This window comes from Ovis canadensis, chromosome 12 (genome assembly GCF_042477335.2).
Source record: "Ovis canadensis isolate MfBH-ARS-UI-01 breed Bighorn chromosome 12, ARS-UI_OviCan_v2, whole genome shotgun sequence".
Classification (NCBI taxonomy): domain Eukaryota; kingdom Metazoa; phylum Chordata; class Mammalia; order Artiodactyla; family Bovidae; genus Ovis; species Ovis canadensis.
In genome coordinates, this window is record NC_091256.1 from 81,284,678 (window position 1) to 81,308,413 (window position 23,736).

At 40.3% G+C, this 23,736-nt stretch overlaps 1 protein-coding gene across 10 annotated transcripts in view; it reads right to left on the reverse strand.

The window, feature by feature from the left end:
* Positions 1 to 23,736, reverse strand: part of RPS6KC1 (ribosomal protein S6 kinase C1) — a 210,675-nt gene that overhangs the window by 38,349 nt on the left and 148,590 nt on the right. For all 10 annotated transcript variants that reach the window (XM_069544174.1, XM_069544173.1, XM_069544172.1 and 7 more), the window contains 2 exons: positions 15,035 to 15,082; positions 13,705 to 13,837 (listed from right to left, as the gene is read on the reverse strand). In XM_069544174.1, the coding sequence (XP_069400275.1) occupies positions 13,705 to 13,837; positions 15,035 to 15,082 (181 nt within the window). The remainder of the gene's footprint in view (positions 1 to 13,704; positions 13,838 to 15,034; positions 15,083 to 23,736) is intronic.

Below are 23,736 nucleotides of genomic sequence, written 5' to 3' on the forward strand. Positions count from 1 at the left end.
CTATGCCAAAGCCTCTGACTGTATGGATCACAATAAACGGTGGAAAATTCTGAGAGAGGTGGGAATACCAGACCACCTGACCTGCCTCTTGAGAAATCTATATGCAGGTCAGGAAGCAATAGTTAGAACTGGACATGGAACAACAGACTGGTTTCAAATAGGAAAAGGAGTGCTTCAAGGCTGTATATTGTCACCCTGCTTATTTAACTTATATACAGAGTACATCATAAGAAATGCTGGACTGGAAGAAACACAAGCTGGAATCAAGATTGCTGGGAGAAATATCAATAACCTCAGATATGCAGATGACACCACCCTTATGGCAGAAAGTGAAGAGGAACTAAAGAGCCTCCTGATGAAAGTGAAAGAGGAGACTGAAAAGGTTGGCTTCAAGCTCAACATTCAGAAAATGAACATCATGGCATCCAGTCCCATCATTTCATGGGAAATAGATGGGGAAACAGTGGAAACAGTGTCAGACTTTATTTTGGGGGGCTCCAAAATCACTGCAGATGGTGACTGCAGCCATGAAATTAAAAGACGCTTGCTCCTTGGAAGAAAAGTTATTACCAACCTAGATAGCATATTCAAAAGCAGAGACATTACTTTGCCGACTAAGGTCTGTCTAGTCAAGGCTATGGTTTTTCCAGTAGTCATGTATGGATGTGAGAGTTGGACTGTGAAGAAGGCTGAGCGCCAAAGAATTGATGCTTTTGAACTGTGGTGTTGGAGAAGTCTCTTGAGAGTCCCTTGGACTGCAAGGAGATCCAACCAGTCCATTCGAAGGAGATCAACCCTGGGATTTCCTTCGAAGGAATGATCCTAAAGCTGAAGCTCCAGTACTTTGGCCACCTCATGCGAAGAGGTGACTCATTGGAAAAGACTCTGATGCTGGGAGGGATTGGGGGCAGGAGGAGAAGGGGATGACCGAGGATGAGATGGCTGGATGGCATCACCGACTCAATGGACTTGAGTCTGAGTGAACTCCGGGAGTTGGTGATGGACAGGGAGGCCTGGCGTGCTGCGATTCATGGGGTCGCAAAAAGTCGGATACGACTGAGCGACTGAACTGAACTGAACTTTGTCAAGATGTAACTATTGCTTCCAAAAATAGGAAATAATGCACTAAAAATGAAACCCTGTACTAATAAGAAGACGGCAATTTTTTCAGTACATTTTTAAATGTTGTTATTAAACATCATGTAACAAAGGTAACTAAATCTCAGGGGAAATAATCATTGACAGTCAATTATATGTGTAAAAAGTCGATGGAAGCATCCAAAAACTCTTTCTCCTTGGCATTTCACTTCATTTAAAGGAACTCAGTAAATAACATAAATATCCAACATGGTGCCCAGCACAGAGTAAATGCTATGAAGGGTAGTTGTCATAATATTATTCCTAGGATATTCAGACATCTTCTACCAGTGATTTAGTTTACAGACTTATCCCACTTTTTAAATTCAGAACATTGTGGTTTTTAACTTTTCCCTGTGGCTTTTTCTTAGCTAATCTTCTGTCATCACTAGATTATATGCAAGAGTCTCGTTTCCCCATATTCAAACTACTTTAAGAATTCATACATGGCTTTGAAATTCACTCGTTCACACACAAAATAAGCCATGCATTGATTCCACCTTTTTTATTTCTTTGACAACAACGATGACATTCCTCTGATCACAGATACCTTCCGTGGCACACTGATAATAACGCCTACCGTGGGACTCTCCTGGTGGTCCAGTGGTGAAGAGTCTACCTGCCAACGCAAGGGACATGGCTTTCATTCCTGGTCTGGGGAGATCCCACATGCCACAGAGCAACTAAGCCCACGAGTCACAACTACTGAGCCCCGTGCTGCAGTTACTGAAGCCTGAGGGCCCAGAGCCCGTGCTCTGCAACAAGAGAAGCCACTGCAATGAGAAGACTGCGCATCACAATGAATGAACGTGTGCACGCCCCACTCGCAAAACTAGGGAAAGCTCCGGGGCAGCGACGGAGACACAGAGCAACCAAATAAATAAATAAGCAATGCCTACCCTGAAGCTGGTATTCTTGTGTGAAATCCAAAAAACCATGTCGTCTACTGTTTTCAGTCCTCTTAGATGATAACTACCGTAAGGACAGGACCAAGTCTTTTTCATCTTTATGTATCTACTGCTGATATGGTGTACAGGAAATGACAGGCATCACTCAATGCTTGTTAACTCAGATGGTTACTCATTCGTCATGAGATACACCATCACGAAGTGGACACGATCCATAGCTGTAACGTTCCAGTAATCAGCAAGGAACTTAATAAAGTTCTTAAGAAAAGCTGCATTTATTTTTAGGCTAATTGGGCTTCCCTAGTAGCTCAGACAGTGTGAAAAAAAAAAAAAATCCACCTGCAATGCAGAAGACCCAGGGTTGATCCCTGGGTCAGGAAGATCTCCTGGAGAAGGAAATGGCAACCCACACTAGTATTCTTGCCTGAAGAATTCCATGGACAGAGGAGCCTGGTGGGCTACACAGTCCATGAGGTCACAAAGAGTTGGACACAGCTGAATGACTAACACACATGCACATGCACACACACACACACACACACACACCCTGGATGAGCTGCTCAAATCTAAAACTGAGTGTGCTTAAATTCTTTATTTTTGCTCCCCAGATCACTTCCTCTTTCTGACTTCAGAGCTACTGCGGCACAAAAACTTTGGGCCATCTTGGACTATTTTCTGTCCCTGTTCTTCCTACATCTGACAAGTTTCAATGTCCTATAAGATCTCCACATGCTTCCCACAGTCCTCCTCTTCTTTCAATTCCTCCGATCACTCTGTGTTTCCCGGAATAATGTTACAGCTACAACTAGACCCCTACTGTCAGTCCTTCTTGTGGCACCCTGCCATACCAACTGCTACCCAAGTAAGCTTTTCACTTTAGCACAGATCTTATCATGTCACCTCTCCAAAAACCCCAATCCCCCTGCTGCCCACCTACTGAATGATGTACATCCTCAGTCATTTCAGTCGTGCCTTTTTGTGACTCCATGGACCGTAGCCTGCCAGGCTCCTCTGTCCATGGGATTCCCCAGGCAAGAATACTGGAATGGGTTGCCATTTCTTCCTCCAGGGGATCTTCTTGACCCAGGGATCAAACCCACATCTCCTGCATCTCCTGCATTAGCAGGTGGATTCTTTACCACTGCGCCACCTGGGAAGCCTCACTGAATGATGTACCAACACCATATGGGCATTTAAACCCCTACTAATGCAGTATCAATCCATGGCTTGGTTTTCTCCCTCAAATTACTATGGCATTTTACCTGAACAGAATTTCTCCACATATAACCCATGCTGTGTTTTTGCTCAAATGAAAGCTGAGTGCCAAAGAATTGATGCTGTTGAACTGTGGTGTTGGAGAAGACTCTTGAGAGTCCCTTGGACTGCAAGGAGATCCAACCAGTCCATCGTAACGGAAATCAGTCCTGAATATTCACTGGAAGGACTGATGCTGAAGCTGAAACTCCAATACTTTGGCTACCTGATGCGAAGAACTGACTCATTTGCAAAGACTCTGATGCTTGGAAAGATTGAAGGAGGGGAGGAGAAGGGGATGACAAAGGATGAGATGGTTGGATGGCATCACTGACTCAATAGACATGAGTTTAAGTAAACTCCGGGAGTTGGTAATGGACAGGGAGGGCTGGCGCGCTGTGATTCGCGGGGTTGCAAAGAGTCAGAAATGACTGAGCAACTGAACTGAATTGAACTGATATTTATACCACTTAGAATTTTCTTCCCTGTTAAGTTTCCCCAATATCTGCTTGTCAAAATCCTATCCATTCTTGAAGGTCTTTCAGAATTTGTTTTCTTTCATCAATTTTGTACATGTCCTCACTGGATACAAGGGGCTTCCCTGGTGGCTCAGAGGTTAAAGCATCTGCCAGCAATGCAGGAGACCTGGGTTCAGTCCTTGGGTCGGGAAGATCTCCTGGAGAAGGAAATGGCAACCCACTCCAGTATTCTTGCCTGGAGAATCCCATGGACAGAGGAGCCTGGTAAGCTACAGTCCACAGGGTAGCAAAGAGTCGGACATGACTGAGCGACTTCACTTCACTTCACTGGATACAATTCCTATTTTCTCTGAATCCTCTGTATCACTTCATCCCTCTTATTACATTTACAACATCCTATTTCCTACTAATATTACTTTTATGCTTTCATCAGCTCCTTTACCAGAGTGCAAGGTCTTCATAACTACAAAGAGGGGATTCTGTGTGGAAAGTAAAATAATAGGAATTAAATATTTATTACAGTTTTAAAACAATGATATTTTTACAAATTTTTAAAAATCTTTCAAGGAAAAGCTTATGCACACTAAAAATGTCATTTTTTTGGTCATACTTTCTTCTTATTCTAAAACAGATACATGTCATAGTTTTACTATGAAAAAAATTTAAATACAGAAAAGGACAAGGAGAACAGCAAAAAATTCAGCATATATAATTCAACCACAAATACTATTAACCATTAGTATATTTTTTTTCAGACTTTTCATAACTAACCTCTAATTTTCTAATTTCATGAGAATACAAACTTGAATGCCTACGGAGCATATCCATGAGTTAAACAGATAAGGTGTTTAAATGTTCCTCTACTGTTGAACATTTGCTTCCAGTCTTCTACTATTAGAATTTAAATAGTGTATATTCATAGTTTAACTTACAAATACTTAACACCTCTGACTATTTCATCAGGACAGAATATCAGAAATGAAAGTGGTAGGTCAGGAAGTATGAATATATTTAATGCTCCTGATATGTGTCATTAAACTGCTTTAAAGGCTATGCCAGAATCCACTCCCGCTACGAAGTGTACTGGAGCCATCTTCACGGCATCTTACCTGCACTGAACATTAGCATGTTTACTGATTTGATTAATCAACTATGGTTAGATAAAATTTTAATGTGATTGTGGGCATTTTCTTTATGAAATTTGTTACTAGCCTAAATGAGTACCCTAACACAAAATATAAAAACTGCACGTTCCAAAGAGAAAAAAACTGTTTCAGCTCATCTCCATTCTATGTGGCCCCAGTTAGATCTACAGAATATAATACAGAGCTACAGAAACAAAATTTGGTCCTATGACATATTTTTTTTTTTAATTACAAAATCATGAAAACCACAAAACTTACAAAAAACATATTATTCCATGAAGTTCCTGATCCACAGAAGCTGAATGGGTTTTACTTTCTACAGAGTTAAGATCAGGCCTAATACACAAGCTTACACAAACATTAACATTATTATTGTAACATTAATGACATTAACCTAGAAAATCCCATTATTGCTAACTCACAAATATAAATAGAAAATACCTAAAATACTTAATTTTTAATACTCTAAAAATATAAATTACACTTTTTAAGCCCTGTTGAAGCATATAAAATTGTATATAGTAGCTATTTTATGCTACAAAAATAGCAATCCATGAAGTTTAATAAAAATTGTCTCTCAAGATTTTCATCTATTGGTTTTCTACAAGAGTGCAAAGAAAACCTGTTCAATTTACCTGATCAGAATTGGAATTGTTTTAAAACATATGATAAAATATTTCTGAACAAATGATCAAAAATTATCTTTTGACCCAGAAAGTCTACTTCATGAAATTTGTTCCATAAATAAGCAATAATTTATTATTAATTAATTCAATTTTAAATAAATATTTATACACATGTTATTTCATTCAATTCTAATAAATTACTGGTTATTTAATTTATTCTAATAAATGATCAATAATTATAATAAACTGTTATTTAAATAACTCTCAAAACAAAAATGTACAAAGATGTATAGGGACAAGTACTGGAAACGATTTAAACAACAATTGACAGAGGACTACTTAAATCAATTACAGTAAATCAGCACAACCAAATAAATACCCTGTGTCTATTAAAAAATAAATAGAACAACAATACTGCAAACATGTTCTAGGCACTATTTTAAGTATTTTACATATATCAACTACTTAATCCTTACATCAACTGTATGTAATTATTAGAGTTAACGATATAACTATTATATAATTCTTATTATGCCTATTTTACACATAAGGAAACAGAGGCATAAAAAGGCTAAATAATTTGTGCAAGGTCACCACTAGTAAATTATGAACCAACCTTCAGTCTAATGTGGTCTGGCTCTAAGATCCAGGTTTTCAATGACTATACTATACCGCCTCTCTGAGTACAGACAACTATACGAGGTACTGATGAGGAAAGATGACCAAAGTACACTATTAGGATGGGGGGAAAGCAAGCCATAGAACAACATGTGAAATCCATTTATTTTTAAAAATCAGAAAGATGAAGAGGGAGTTCAGTTCAGTTCAGTCCAGTCCTGTCTGACTCTTTGCAACCCCATGGACTATAACACATCATGCCTCCCTCTCCATCAGCAACTCCCGGAGTTTACTCAAACTCATGTCCATTGAGTCAGTGATACCATCCAACCATCTCGTCCTCTGTCGTCCCCTTCTCCTCCCGCCTTCTATCTTTCCCAGCATCAGGGTCTTATTTTTCAAATGAGTCAGTTCTTCGCATCAGGTGGCCAAAGTATTGGAGTTTCAGCTTCAGCATCATTCCCTCCAGTGAATATTCAGAACTGATTTCCATTACGATGGACTGGTTGGATCTTCTTGCAGTCCAAGGGACTCTCAAGAGTCTTCTCCAACACCACAGTTCAAAAGCATTAATTCTTTGGTGCTCAGCTTTCTTCACAGTCCAACTCTCACATCCATACATTACTACTGGAAAAACCATAGCCTTGACTAGATGGACCTTTGTTGGCAAAGTAATGTCTCTGCTTTTCAATATGCTATCTAGGTTGGTCATAACTTTCCTTCTAAGGAGTAAGCGTCTTTTAATTTCATGGCTGTAGTCACCATCTTCAGTGATTTTGGAGCCCCCAAAAAATAAAGTCTATCATTGTTTCCCCATCTATCTGCCATGGAGTGATGGGACCGGATGTCATGATCTTAGTTTTCTGAATGTTGAGCTTTAAGCCAACTTTTTCACTCTCCTCTTTCCCTTTCATCAAGAGGCTCTTTAGTTCTTCTTCGCTTTCTGCCATAAGGGTAGTGTCATCTGCATATCTGAGGTTATTGATATTTCTCCTGGCAATCTTGATTCCAGCTTGTGCTCCACCAGCCCAGCATTTCTCATGATACATATAAGTTAAATAAGCAGGGTGACAATATACAGCCTTGATGTACTCCTTTCCTGATTTGGAACCAGTCTGTTGTTCCATGTCCAGTTCATGTCCATGTTGCTTCCTGACCTGCATATAGGTTTCCCAAGAGGCAGGTCAGGTGGTCTGGTATTCTCTTTCAGAATTTTCCACAGTTTATTGTGATCCACACAGTCAAAGGCTTTGGCATAGTCAATAAAGCAGAAATAGATGTTTTTCTGGAACTCTCTTACTGGATGATCCAACAGATGTTGGGAATTTGATCTCTGGTTCCTCTGCCTTTTCTAAAACCAGCTTGAACATCTGATGAACTATGGATGGAGGTTCGTGACGTTGTACTGGAGACAGGGATCAAGACCATCTCCAAGAAAAAGAAATGCAAAAGAGCAAAATGGCTGTCTGAGGAGGCCTTACAAATAGCTATGAAAAGAAGAGAAGTGAAAAGCAAGGGAGAAAAGGAAAGATATACCCATTTGAATGCAGTTTCAAACAACAGCAAGGAGAGATAAGAAAGCCTTCCTCAGTGATCAATGCAAAGAAATAGAGGAAAACAACAGAATGGGAAAGACTAAAGATCTCTTCAAGAAAATTAGAGATGCCAAGGGAACATTTCATGCAAAGATGGGCAAAATAAAGGACAGAAATGGTAGGGACCTAACAGAAGCAGAAGATATTAAGAAGAGGTAGCAAGAATACACAGAAGAACTATACAAAAAGATCTTCATGACCCAGATAATCATGATGGTGCGATCACTCACCTAGAGCCAGATATCCTGGAATGTGAAGTCAAGTAGGACTTAGGAAACATCACTATGAACAAAGCTAGTGGACATGATGGAATTCCAGTTGAGCTATTTCAAATCCTAGAAGATGATGCTGTGAAAGGGCTACACTCAATATGCCAGCAAATTTGAAAAACTCAGCAGCGGCCACAGGACTGGAAAAGGTCAGTTTTCATTCCAATCCCAAAGAAAGGCAATGCCAAAGAATGCTCAAAGAACGCACAATTACACTCATTTCACATACTAGCAAAGTAATGCTCAGAATTCTCCAAGCCAGGCTTCAACAGTACATGAACCAAGAACTTCCAGATGTTCAAGCTGGTTTTCTAAAGGCAAGAAGAGGGAGTAGTGTATGTTTATATACAAAGGAAGTTTCTGAAAATATTCCCCTTGTTTCTTGGGCATCAAAGTGAATAAGGAAGAATTTTCATTTCTATTTTATAGACTTCCATCTAGTGTGAATTTCTTTCTATATTCATTTATAATATTTTTTAGAAACTAGCTAATAAGAATCATTTCATCCTTTGGGTTCCCAGGTATCTTGAGGAGAAACTCTTTCCTATCCCCCACCTAATTGGTGTGTTCATGTTCAGATGCTTTTCCAATCACTTTCTTATAACCTAATCATTCATCTTTTCTTATTCAGTATTGAACAGTTATACACTGAGCACCTTCTATGTACCAAGCATTCCTGTAAGTGTGGGTATCTGTATACACAATGAATCATAATCCTTAATCTTAGGAACCTAAAGTTTTTAATGACACACATAGCCTTGACTGAATATATTTGTTTTCTCCCACCTTTCCTTCTTCAAACTGAATTAAAGTAAGAGATCCATTCATAGGAACAATACCTGTTTTAACCCTCTCTCCTAAAATCCTGTCTGGCATTTCCAAATGCCTACTCAACACCACCTATAAATTTAATTTAATAAGCATCTTAAACACAAAAGGGGCTTCCCAGGTAGCTCAAATGGTAAAGAATCTGCCTGCAATGTGGGAGATCTGGGTTCGATCCCTGCATTGGGAAGATCTCCGGAGAAGGGAATGGCAACCCACTCCACTATTCTTGCCAGGAGAATTCCACGGACAGAGGAGCCTGGTGGGCTACAGTCCAAGGCGTTGCCAAGAGTCAGACAAACACGTTCACTTTCAAACTCAAATGTCCAACACTGAATCTCCAGTTTTTCTCCCTAAATCTACTCTTCCCAGAGCTTTCTTTATCTTAGTAAATGGAAACCATTCTTTCGGTTATTTGAGCCCCAAACCATGGAGTCATACAAGGCAGAACCATGCCAGTTCTGTCTTCAAAATACATTCACAATCTAATAACCATTTCTCACCACCTCCACCTCTATGTTCATACCAGCGTCGACTTCTGGATTACTCCAACAACCTCCAAAATGGTCTCCCTCCTAAATTCTATTTTTCCTCCTAGATTCTGTTTTTCACCAAGCAACCAGAGTGATCCCTACCTTGTCATTTCTCTGCTCAATATCCCCCAGCAACTTCCTATCCACCCAGAATAAAACTATGTTCTTAAAGTGTCTTAGGAGGCCATACCAGATCTGTCCACGTGTGTGTGTCCCCACTTCTACAAGACCATTTCCTATCACTCTTCCCATTCTGCTCCAGCCACCGCTGACCTTGCTGTTTCTTGTACAGCAAATACACTCTTGCCTCCAGGCCTATGTGCTTGATCTCTTTGCCAAGATACTCTTCCCTCCCACGTCCACATCTGCTCCCGCTCTCACTTCCCTCAGGTCATTTGCCAAATGTTCCCTTCTTAATGAGATCGACCACTCTGTAAAACAGAAACCCTCAACTCACCCTTCTGGCATTCCCTCATATATTTACCAATGAATTTGCTTATTGTCTGCTCTGCCTCTATACTATTAACTCCGTGAGGGCATATTCTTCTTTTTGCTCATTACCATGTTAGAACTAAGGCTTCTCTGGTGGCTCAGATGTAAAGAAACTGCCTGCAATGCAGACCTGGGTTCAATCCCCGGGTTGGGAAGATCCCCTGGAGTAGGGCATGCATGACAAGCCACTCCAGTATTCTTGCCTGGAGAATCCCATGGACAGAGGAGCCTGGCACCCTGCAGTCCATGAGGCTGCAAAACATTGGACACAACTGAGTGAGTGAGCACAGCACATGTTACAACTAGGGCTTCCCAGGTAGCGCTAGTGGTAAAGAACCTGCCTGGCAACGCAGAAGGCATAAGAGACGTGGGTTCAATCTCTGGGTTGGGAAGATCCCAGGGCATGTCAACCCACCCCAGTGTCCTTGCCTGGAGAATACCACGGACAGAAGAGCCTGGTGGGCTACAGTCCGTAAGGTCACAAAAGAGTCAGACACAACTGAACCGACTTAGCATGCATGCACACATGTCAAAACTAAGAGCCCAGAGCATGCCCCAAATATTTCTAATTGAATGAATTAAAATGTTAAGAAAATTAGTCCAGGAGACTCGTGTGAAAAATGAATAGTTCTGTAAGCAAAGGGAAGTTAAAGCCGAAATCATAAATATTCAAACATTTATATTATGGAGAAAACAATTCTTCAATGTTTACTTTTTCAGTAATAGCTACTCATGCATATGAAAGTGGTATTTTTATGCTAAATGCACAACCTCCTGTTTCACAGGGTAACAAAGTACCAGTGACACGTAAAAGATAACACACTGTCCAACCAGTTCACGTGACTGCTCATGCCAAATCCAGGGAATTAGCCTAAATTCTCTCCCTAACTTTAAATCCATCATAGGTCCCACTGAAAGTGAAAAGTGAAAGTGAAAGTTGCTCAGTTGTGTCTGACTCTCTGTGATCCCATGGACTATGAAGTCCATGGAATTCTCTAGGCCAGAATACTGGAGTGGGTAGCCTTTCCCTTCTCCAAAGGATCTTCCCGACTGACGAACTAAACCAGGGTCTCCTGCATTGTGGGTAGATTCTTCACCAATTGAGCTATCCAGGGAAGCCCACATAGGGTCCCATTGATTACCCTCAAAGCAACTCCATAGTATCCCAGAAGGCCATGCCATCATCATCTCTTGCCCAGGTTCCTTTACTAGCCTGCTCACTGCGTCTCCTCGTGACTTTCTATAATCCATTCCACACGTAATAGTCAGAGGGATTTTCTTGAATGTGAACCAGATCTTGTCACTGCTTAAAATGTCCAATCATTTCCCAATGCCCTTGAATGAAAGCCAAAGTCTCTACCTTGCTCCTGCCTGCTTCTTCCGTAACTTCATACAACACCAAAGCCGTCGACTGCTGGATCCCACTGAATGGTCTCCATTCTTGTTCATCAGACCAACCAAGTTTGCTTCTGCCTTCGATTTTTCACACTGATCCCTATACCTAGAACAGGCTTCCACCTTACATTCAACGGGTTATTTCTTTTGTCATTCAGAACTCCTCTAAAATGTCCCTTTTTTAGTGTAGGCTTCCTTGAATAAGTAAAGTTGTCACGCAGTCACTCGCTATTAGATCTCTCTATGTTAAAAATGAGTATGAGTGAGTGCTAAGTCGCTTCAGTCATGTTCAATATTTTGTGATCCTATGGACCATAGCCAGCCAGGCTGCTCTGTCCATGGTATTCTCCAGGCAGGAATACTGGAGTGGGTTGCCATTCCCTCCTCCAAGGAATCTTCCCGATCCAGGGATCGAACCCTTGTCTCTGGCATCCCCAGCACTGACAGGCCAGTACTTTACCACCAGCACCACCTGGGAAGCCCCACAGATGAGTACAGCCCCTGTTATTAACTGATATTATCACTCTTTCATTTTCTGTTTGACTCTCCACAAGAAGAATGTAAGTTAATTTTTCTGTCTTGTTCATCGAAAAGAAAGCCGAATAGATAGTACACACTCATTAAATTCGCTGAATATTAAATGAATCCAGAGTCCCTATTTCTACTATAATCTATCTGTATCATAAAATCTTTTTAAAATTAAACAATAAACACCTGAAATAAACTGTCAAAAGCAATTCGTCTCCTCTCCCCACCCCCATCCACCTATCTCCCCCCCATTTAAATAATTCAGGACAAATTCCATGGCCATGTGATTGTTCAAAGCCAGGCATGGTCAATAGCAAAGGAAGAGATTTGGTGAAGACAATCTAAAACAGTGAAAAATTTGAAAGCCACATGTCTATGGCTTTAAAGCAGATTATAAACATCTTCTATAGTAACAAGGTAAAATCAGTTGAAACATGAGCTTTAAGAAGTATAAAAAATGATAAGAAGATGGCATAAAAAAAAATTAAGTGTTGGGAGAAGGAAAAGGAAAAACAGGAAGAGGAAGCTTCAAATAGCACAGGTAAACTAGGATTGAAAATTTACCACAGATTATCTCCAACATGAATAATCCACACTGGGTAATAGAATATTGGCTATAATTACATTCATCCTACTGACCTTGTTCTAAATTATTATGGATTATTACTACGCAAGTTATTTTGTTCCACACCAGAGGTGGCTGTATTTCGCTATCAGATGACATGACCTCTAATTCAATAATGTCTGTAATGCACTGGTATCCTCAGATAAAAGCTGTCTATAATGTCTGAACAAAGGTGAATTAGTTATCCAATTCACACACGCAATTAACTCTCTTAATACCTGAGAGACCATGGAGCCCCTTCTGAATTTCCTATTAAATACTACATATGGAGGTCTTCCCTCCATCTGTAGTTATCTTGCACTGTACTTCATAATAAACAATATTAATAGTTTATTGCCCCTGTCAAAAATCTTACATTAGTTATCATAAGAGACCTCATTCCACAAAGCAATGACTCATTTTCCTAGCAAAATGCATTCAATTCAAATGTTAAGCCTATTACTAAAGCACAACAGTTCTTTATTCTCAGTGACACAGAAATAATAACAACACCTTCTTGAAATATGGAAAATAATTTAATTTTCTTTACCATTTAAAAAATATCTCTCAAAACCCAAAAGGTAATGCTTATCTTGTGCATTTATATTTATATGCTGTGTTCATTTTAATAAAAGACTAATTATTTAAACTCAAGTGTTAAAGGGCAAAAACAAACCAAAATGTTTTTTTTTTTTTGCCACCTGTTCCCTTTACTAAGAGCTGAAATCTCATAAAGAGTCTGAAGGCAGAGCACTGCGCCTCTGCTTTGTATCCATATGTGATGCCAATGGCTGTATTCATAAAAACCCAGATCAGAATAACTAGTTAATGTCAAACGTTAAGCAAATACCTACGCCTTCTAAGAAAGGAGGTAATTAATTAATTCTTCAGGGGATGCTTTTCATTTTGTCATCTAACATTAATGTATTTTTTTTCAGCAAAGAACAAGAGAAATCCCTAAAATAAAACCTAGTCCTCTTAGCACATGGCCGCATTAAACTTCTCGTCATATTGGACCCATCCTCAGAGTAAGGAAGCAGTTAAGCGTATCTAAGAATGTTCCTACAGTTCAAATGAAATCTGCTGCTCGCCTGGGCTTTCATTGTCCCTCACAACTCAAAGTTGGGGGTGGGGGGCAGGGGGCGAGCAGAGGAATAAGGAAACAGTTTCTTACATGTGTTTCGTATGTTTTATCCACTCAAGGAATGACAGAAGGAAGAAGGACATTATAGGCACCAAAAAGCTGAGAAGGCTGCCCAGCTTTCAGTGCATAAACAATTTAAGCTGCAAACCAACCTTCTGCGTGCTGCAGCACAAGAAACACCGACTCCTCAGAAACGATGTACTTGTGCAGGCACACCATGTTGGGCACGCAGCGGGGGACGATGGTCTTTCTGTTCCTGCTGTATTCACTGCTTTTCCTTAGACCCTGACAGAGAACAAAAAGGTCAGTTGTACCCTCAGTTGCCTTTGGAGCCTGCTGTGCTCTGTGTTTATCAACCAAACTAATCTATCCGAGTTACTCTGGGCTTCAGAGAAACCACTCATCTGCTGCTCTATGCCCCTCGGTCCCTGGAGGCTCTGCTGATGGCATCTGGCGTGAGTCCAGAGCACTGAAGATGCCACAAAGCTGCCATTAAAATCAATTACGTGGGTCAGTGTTTTTATTAGAGATGCTCTCAAACTAAGTCATCAGGATGACACACAGTTATTTCTCTATGACCTTTTCTTAAGTTTTATTTTACTTATGTGTATCTTCAAAGCAGCAGATATCGTGAGATCAATTCAAATTGCTGAGACACAAAAGGTATTCCGAGATTAAACGGGCAGTTTTGAAATTCTATCCCCCCAAAAATACGAAGATCATTTTAAGTTTTCTCCAAAGGAACAAGGTATGTGGAGTTTCTCACGTCACGCCCTGGTTTAAAAACCTGAGGACATAGCAGCAGTAAAGTACACACAGAGAGAAAAATTTATTTCAGTGTATGTCAATGTGACCTACTGCCATGCTGATAAGTAAAAGGAAAAAATCAGAAAAATATAACACTAATTTGAAATTCATTAATTCTGGATGCTGAGGAAATGCTTAAAATTAGGATACTTTTAGAATATTGCACTAGCAAAATCCACTTCAAATACAATTTTGAAATTACAAAATTGAGGGGGGTTTCTTCCCTTATTCACTTAATTACAAATTGAGTAATACAGAGAATCGAAATTGAATTTAGGTAAAAGACACGGCCAGGGATGTAGATAACACTTTTCCAAATACCTTTAACAAAAAAATTTCAGCTCTTAAGAACTGTAATCATAATCAAATGTATGATTGCATGTAGTCTTCATAAATTATGCAAAATATATTAGAGATGTATTTAAATTATACAAGATACATTTAAACAGCATAAAATGAGTCTTCAACTTATCTAAAGTATTTCCTCCATACTCTTTTTAAATGTATGCTACAGAGTATTTATCAACTGTGATGGAAGGACACACAGTAAAGTGAATCCAGATGACTGTAAACACACACAAAAAAATTCAAACACCCAAAAAAAAACTACTTTCTTTCAGAAGCATAATTTGAAAATACACTTCTAAACTCATTAAACAGAAAAATTCTACTTACTTTTAAAATAAATGTCTGTTCTGTCCTTGTGTCCATTACAAGTAAAACCTACAAAAAAAGACATGAAGAATAAATTATTTACAATACAATGAAATACGAACTCATAACTTTTTGAAACCATACTAAAGGTTTGGGGGGAAAGTATTGAAACTGACTCAGCCAAAACTGATAATTTCTGAACAGGCTTTTTTTTAAGTCACCAAATCACACAGTGAAAAATCTTATCCAAAGGGTATTTCCTTTCTAAAAATGCCATATTTCACAAACTCTACCATGTTTCCCCAGATTTGTTTTAAAATATAATTCTTAAAAGGAAAAATTATTTTAGAAAAAGAACTTCTTATGAAACATTTAAGTGGCTAAGTAAAAAATAAATAAATAATTGTTTTACAGAAATTGAAGTCTCAATTTTCTTCCCAAAACCTCAAACGTAGCCACTTGCTACAATGTGATCTCAATAACTCAGGCTCCAACCCAAGGCACCCTTCTGGTGCTACTTCTCCATCTTGGACTCATCCTTAAATCCTCTTTTCCCATCAGCAAATCCTGCCAGCTCTATCTTCAAACTGGATCCAGAATCGGAACTCACCTCACCCCTTCCACAGGTATTACCCTGAATGAAACAAAGATTTACCAGGATTATAACAATGGCCTCCCAACAGATTTCTCTGCTTCCATCTTTGCTGCCCTATGCTGTATTCTCAAAATAGTAGGCAGGTTTTCTTTTTACAACATTCAGTTCAGTTCAGTTACTCAGTTGTGTCCAACTCTTTGCGACCCCATGAATCACAGCACGCCAGGCCTCCCTGTCCATCACCATCTCCCGGAGTTCACTCAAACTCACGTTCATCGAGTCAGTGATGCCATCCAGCCATCTCATCCTCGGTCATCCCCTTTTCCTCATGCCCCCAATCCCTCCCAGCATCAGAGTCTTTTCCAACGAGTCAACTCTTCGCATGAGGTGGCCAAAGTACTGGAGTTTCAGCTTTAGCATCATTCCTTCCAAAGAAATCCCAGGGCCAATCTCCTTCAGAATGGACTTGTTGGATCTCCTTGCAGTCCAAGGGACTCTCAAGAGTCTTCTCCAACACCACACTTCATAAGCATCAATTCTTTGGTGCTTAGACTTCTTCACAGCCCAACTCTCACATCCATACATGACTACTGGAAAAACCATAGCCTTGACTAGACGGACCTTTGTTGGCAAGGTAATGTCTCTGCTTTGGAATATGCTGTCTAGGTTGGTCACAGCTTTTCTTCCAAGGAGTAAACATCTTTTAATTTCATGGCTGCAATCACCATCTGCAGTGATTTTGGAGCCCTCCAAAAGAGAAAGTCTGACACTGTTTCCACTGTTTCCCCATCTATTTCCCATGAAGTGATGGGACCAGATGCCATGATCTTCGTTTTCTGAATGTTGAGCTTTAAGACAACTTTTTCACTCTCCTCTTTCACTTTCATCAACAGGCTTTTTAGTTCCTCTTTCTGCCATAAGGGTGGTGTCATCTGCAAATCTGAGATTACTGATATTTCTCCCGGCAATCTTGATTCCAGCTTGTGCTTCATCCAGCCCAGCATTTCTCATGATGTACTCGGCATATAAGTTAAATAAGCAGGGGGACAATATACAGTCTTGATGTACTCCTTTTCCTAGTTGGAACCAGTCTGTTGTTCCATGTCCAGTTCTAACTGTTGCTTCCTGACCTGCATATAGGTTTCTCCAGAGGCAGGTCAGGTGGTCTGGTATTCCCATCTCTTTCAGAATTTTCCACAGTTTATTGTGATCCACACAGTCAAAGGTTTTGGCATAGTCAATATGTTATATCATGCCACTTGTCTTATTCAGGAAAAAAAGCATACATCCAAAAAATGACGTCAAGACCCCTCATAATTTCACACATCACCCCCTCAAACCACCTACTCCCCCCTACCCATCTTGATGAAAAGAGTGAACAGAGATAGGAAATTATCCTCTCATATTTACATTTATAGTTTATAAATATATTTGATATTTACATATTTTATATCATGCTGATCTTATCATTTTGGAGACATTACAGCAGAGGCTGGCAAACTATTCCTGGAGAGATACAGACAATAAATATCTTAGGCTTTGCAACCCATGTAGTCTCTGGTGTAGTGACTGAACTCCACTGCTGTAGCACAAAAGCAGCAGAGTCTGAAATGGGCCGTGGCGGGAGAACTTACACAGAGAAATCTGTAAACATCTGGCAATCTGTAAGCACTGTATACAAGGCCTTCTTTCCTGCCCTCTTCAGTGAGTTGGGAGCCAAGGGTAAAAGAAGATATCAAGCTTAGGGAAATAAAAGAATGCTGAGAAGAAACAGGCAAGTTAAAATGAGGAATCTGTTTAAGACCTGATGAATCTGAAGTCACAGCGACAACTTCATCCTTGACCCCTCTTCTCAGTGCTTCATCGATCCTATTCTACTCCACCTAATCTCAAACCAATACTCGCATGGATACCTCCTGAACTCCCATCCTCTTCCCAAAGCCCTCTTCTCACTAAAAACAAATCCCAGTTTCACCTCTTAACAGTATTAAATAATATTATCACCCATGAAACCCCCTAAATCCAAAAGCTCCCTAAGTCCTGTGAGTTCTCCCCTGTCCCCACCTTCATGACCAGTGGCCTAGCAGCCTAGTCAATTCTACCCCCTAAGCATTTCTCTTCTCCACCCTCCACTCTCTTTCGCCAACCATGGTTTCAGTGTTTACTATGTGCTATGCTTCAGTCATGTGTAATCATTGTTAATTCTTTCAATTACCCAGTAAGATAATTTTACCATTCCTACTCCATATGTGAAGATAGTACAGCTTCATCTGTAGAAGATATAATGGTGAGGTGAAGCAAAAGTCACTTAGTGGTATCTGACTCTTTGCGACCCCATGGACTGTGTAGAATTCTCCAGGCCAGAATACTGGAGTGGGTAGCCTTTCCCTTCTCCAGGGGATCTTCCCAACTCAGGGATCAAACCCAGGTATCGATTTGAAAAACTCACATTGCAGGCCGATTCTTTCACCAGCTGAGCCACAAGGGAAGCCCATAATGGTGGATAATAATAGTATCTACCATTTGTGAGAATTTCGTGAGATAATCTTTAAAAGTGCTTGGTACAGCCCGTTGTTACTATTACTGCTGTTACCATTATAGCTTCTTCTCCCTGAAATGTTCGCCCAGCCCCTTATCAAACAAACACTCATATTTCCATATTCAGCTCAAATGTCACTGATGCTCTTCTTCTTATGTTTTCCTACTATATACAACACCAGCCTCTTCAATATGGTTTTATTTGGTCACTTTGGTCTATATCCCAACCAGATTTCAAGCTTTTCATCAGCATATTGTAAGCAGAATAACAGTTGCCAATGATGCTCATACCTTAATCTCCATAACTTGTGAATATGTTATGTTATTGGCCAAAAGGACTCTGCAGATGTAATTAGGACACAGACCTTAAAACAGATTACCTTGGATTATCTGAGTGGGCTCAATCAAATCACATGAACCCCTAGAGAACTGTCTCAGTCCAGAACTGTAATGATGCACAAAACTGATGTGACAGAAGGGGAAATCAGAGGGATTCATAGTATGAAAGAGAGGTGCTACTGCTGGCTCCAAGACACAGAGGTCCACATGTAAACACAGGACATAGACCTCTAAGGAGCTCACAGTAACCATGAGAAGGAACAGGCAGCTTTTAGGCACAAAGACCAACCCTTGGCTGAGAGCTAGCAACCACAGTCCTACAACCCCGAAGAAAGGAATACAGCCAACAGCCTGAATGAGCTTGAACGTGGATTTTCCCCCAGAGTCTCCGGGAAAGAAAGCAGCCCTTCCAGCACCTTGATTTCAGCCCAATGCAACTCATGTCAGACCTCTGATCCAGAGAACTCTGACATAATAAAGTGAGTTGTTTTAAGCTGTAGAGTGTGGCAATTTGTAATGCAGCAACAGAAAATTAATACAGGGCAGAAACTGTATTTCCTGCAACACATAACCTATCCACCTCCCAAAGTAACTGTTCACTAAACATATGTGAATGAATTTAGGCATAAAGTTTGGAAGGTAGATAGCAATGTGGGAATGGAGTTTAGAAAACAAGTCAGGACTAGAGATGTATATGAATAACTAAGAATTCTCCATTAAAAACAATAGCTAAGACAGGAGAAATTATCCTACTAGAATGCTTTGAGCAGGCACTGTGATGGGGTTTAAAGAATCAAATCACATAATTCATTCAACAATCTAATAAGGAAGGTATACTTTTTCCTTTTCTCTTTGATCACACCATGTAGCATGTGGGATCTTCGTTCCCCAACTAGGGATCAAACCCATGCGCCTTGCAGTGAAGTGTGGACTCTTAACCACTGGACTGCCAGGGAAGTCCTGAGCTAAGCATACTTCTATTAATCACTTTTATAGATGAGAAGGCCTTTCCTGGTGGCTCAGATGGTAAAGAATCCACCTGTAATGCAGGAGACCTGGGTTCAATCCCTGGGTTGGGAAGATCCCCTGGAGAAGGGAATAGCTACCCACTCCGGTATTCTAGCCTGGAGAAGTCCATGGACAGAGGAGCCTGGCAGGTTAGGGTCTATGGGGGTCACAAAGAGTTTGATGTGAATGAGCAACTCTCACTTTCATAGATGAGAAAACAAACATAAAATTGTTAATGTGCTCAAGCTCACAAAAACAATTAGAGGAAAACAGTAGAACAGGAAAGACTACAGATCTCTTCAAGAAAATTAGAGATACCAAGGGAACATTTCATGCAAAGATGGGCTCGATAAAGGACAGAAATGGTAGGGACCTAACAGAAGCAGAAGATATTAACAAGAGGTGGTAAGAATACACAGAAGAATTATACAAAAAAGATCTTCATGACCCAGATAATCACGATGGTGTGATCACTCACCTAGAGCATCCTGGAATGCAAACTCAAGCGGGCTTTAGGAAGCATCACTATGAACAAAGCTAGTGGACGTGATGAAATTCCAGATGAGCTATTTCAAATCCTGAAAGATGATGCTGTGAAAGGGCTGCACTCAATATACCAACAAATTTGAAAAACTCAGCAGTGGCCACAGGACTGCAAAAGGTCAGTTTTCATTCCAATTCCAAAGAAAGGCAATGCCAAAGAATGCTCAAACTACCGCACAATTGCACTCATCTCACACGCTAGCAAAGTAATGCTCAAAATTCTCCAAGCCAGGCTTCAAGATCACATGAACTGTGAACTTCCAAATCTTCAAGCTGGTTTTAGAAAGGCAGAGGAACCAGAGATCAAATTGCCAACATCCGTTGGATTGTCGAAAAAGCAAGGGAGTTCCAGAAAAACATCTATTTCTGCTTTAATGACTATGCCAAAGCCTTTGACTGTGTGGATCACCACAAACTATGGAAAATTCTGAAAGAGATGGGAATATCAGACCACCTGACCTACCTCCTGAGAAATCTGTATGTAAGTCAGGAAGCAACAGTTAGAACTGGACATGGAATAACAGATTGGTTCCAAATATTGTCACTGTGCTTATTTAACTTATATGCAGGAGATCAGCCCTGGGATTTCTTTGGAAGGAATGATGCTAAAGCTGAAACTCCAGTACTTTGGCCACCTCATGAGAAGAGCTGACTCACTGGAAAAGACTCTGATGCTGGGAGGGATTGGGGGCAGGAGGAGAAGGGGACGACAGAGGATGAAATGTCTGGATGGCATCACTGACTCGATGGACTTGAGTCTCAGTGAACTCTGGGAGTTGGTGATGGACACGGAGGCCTGGCATGCTGTGATTCATGGGGTTGCAAAGAGTCGGAAATGACTGAGCGATTGAACTGAAGAGTACATCATGAGAAATTCTGGAATGGATGAAGCACAAGCTGGAATCAAGATTGCCAGGAGAAATATCAATAACCTCAGGTACACAGATGACACCACTCTTATGGCAGAAAGCGAAAAAGAACTAAAGAGCCTCTTGATGAAAGGGAAAGAGAAGACTGAAAAGTTGCTTGAAGCTCAACATTCAGAAAACGAAGATCATGGCATCTAGTCCCATCACTTCATGGGAAATAGATGGAGAAACAGTGGAAACAGTGACAGACTTTATTTTTCTAGGCTCCAAAATCACTGCAGACGGTGATTGCAGCCATGAAATTAAAAGACGCTTACTTCTTGGAAGAAAAGCTATGACAACCCAGACAGGATATTAAAAAGCAGAGACATTACTTTGCCAACAAAGGTCCCTCTAGTCAAGTTTTTCCAGTGGTCATGTAGGGATGTGAGAGTTGGACTATAAAGAAAGCTAAGCACCAAAGAATTGATGCTTTTGAACTGTGGTGTTGGAGAAGACTCTTGAGAGTCCCTTGGACTGCAAGGAGATCTAACCAGTCCATCATAAAGGAGATCAGTCCTGAATATACACTGGAAGGACTGATGCTGAAACTGAAACTCCAATACTTTGGCCACCTGATGCAAAGAACTGACTCATTGGAAAAGACCCTGATGCTGGGAAAGGTTGAAGGCGGGAGGAGAAGGGATGACAGAGGATGAGATGGTTGGATGGCATTACCGACTCAGTGGACATGAGTCTGAGTAGGCTCCGGGAGTTGGTGATGGACAGGGAGGCCTGGCGTGCTGTAGTCCATGGGGTCACAAAGAGTCGGACACGACTGAGTGACTGAACTCAACTTAACTGAACTGAGAGGTGAAATTTAAACCCTACCAATCTGGCTCCAGGGTTCTTCCTCTTTAACTGCTAAACTATACTATTTATGTCTGTATATACATAGCTAGAACACTGAGGGTATACAAGACAATAACCACCATAGTACCATAAGAAATGTACCCCCAAAATGCAGAAAATACAGTAGTTCAGACATCAGGAAAAGAGACTGTAAGACTTTGACGCTGGGAGGGATTGGGGGCAGGAGAAGAAGGGGACGACAGAGGATGAGATGGCTGGATGGCATCACTGACTCGATGGACATGAATCTGAGTGAACTCTGGGAGTTGGTGATGGACAGGGAGGCCTGGCGTGCTGCGGTTCATGGGGTCACAAAGAGTCGGACATGACTGAGCAACTGAACTGAACTAAATCACCTACCTGTGCCAAACAACAAAGAGAAATCATGAAGAATAAGGACTTAGAAAGGACTACAGCCTAAGGCAGTTAGGGAGTCACTGATAACTTTCAATACTGCGCTATGCAGTGACCTGGGGACAGAAGCGAACTGCTCTGAGTTAGTAATGGGGGATAAGAAAATGGAGGAAACATATACATATCTTTCCATAGAGAAGTATATCAGAAGAAGGAAAAACACTAAAATGAAAGAGTTGGTAGGATCATCAGGTTTGCACTTTCTCAGAAAGGGTCAAACTGCTCTCCCTTGGAACCTGTATTCACCACCAATCTTGAACCTCCAAGTCAAGGAACTATAGTTAAAGAACCTGAACCTTGACAGTCAAATTAATATCATGAGTGCAAAAGGAGGCACACCCCTGTAAAGGACAGCTCAATAAACATCTACTGAGTCTGTAAAGACATTCAGTGTTCCTTAAATCTCATTTGTTTTCATATCGGTTTGTGACTCTTTTAAGTCACTCACCAGATTCCAATCCAAAACATTTCACCAGGTCAAAGGTATGGAAGCTGTACAAAGGAAAGAACTTTTTTCTACCAGAAGCTTCTTAATCGACTGGACAATATATACCTGTGTAAATCAGCAGTGTTATCTCTTTGATGGTCTCATTTAGCCATGAAGCATGAAGTATAGATAAAAAGGCCAAAGTAAGATCAATAAACATGGCTGAGAAGGGCTTCTTTGTTTACATTTACTTTCTTCTCCTACCAAGTTTGTTTGTGACTAGACAATGTTCACATTGAGGCAATAAACACAAGAACATATGTGATTTTTTTTAAATGTGCCCTTTGACTGTCAATTTCTCCCAAACAGGTGTTGGCTAAATGATTATAAATTGGCCTCTGGATACACCTCTTCAACTGAGCCGTACAGGGCTGGTGATAATATAATTAGACCTAAAAACATCAGGCTGGTGAATGCTTTCCATCTGTTTGGCAATAATGTTTAGTTAACAATAGTCTTTAAAAGAAGCACCTTCAACTTTAGTTCTTAAAGTTATTTATAGAGCCATTCTTAACACACCAGCACTCCTGCTAACAAGAGCTTTAGCCACTTGGAAATTATTAGCCATACGGCTGTATACAAAGAGAAACGACTGCATTTAACATCTGTATCTTTCCAAATTTACACGCTTCAACCTCATTTAGAGTCATTTCTTAATGAACAGTGCTATGGCACTGCATTAATATTATAGTTGCATGCACAAAGATCATAAGGAGCCAAACATTTTTTTAATGCCAACAGTAGGCCAATCTGTAATGAAGCTGTCAGCATAAAGGACAAAATAATAGCTTCTTTAACCCTCAAACAGAATTTGTTCATTTGTGGACTAGAACACATCAATTTAAAAACTGCTCATGGGTTTGCTCACCTTTATAAAGACAAAAATCTAATCTAGGACTAATTTGATACAATTGTCTTTCCAATAAAAGGCTCCTAAAACCAGCTTTTATTTCATGATAAAACAAGTTCTATAACTCAAACTGTCATGAAATAATTATCTTGGATGGCATACCTTATTGAGAGAATACAATTAATGTAT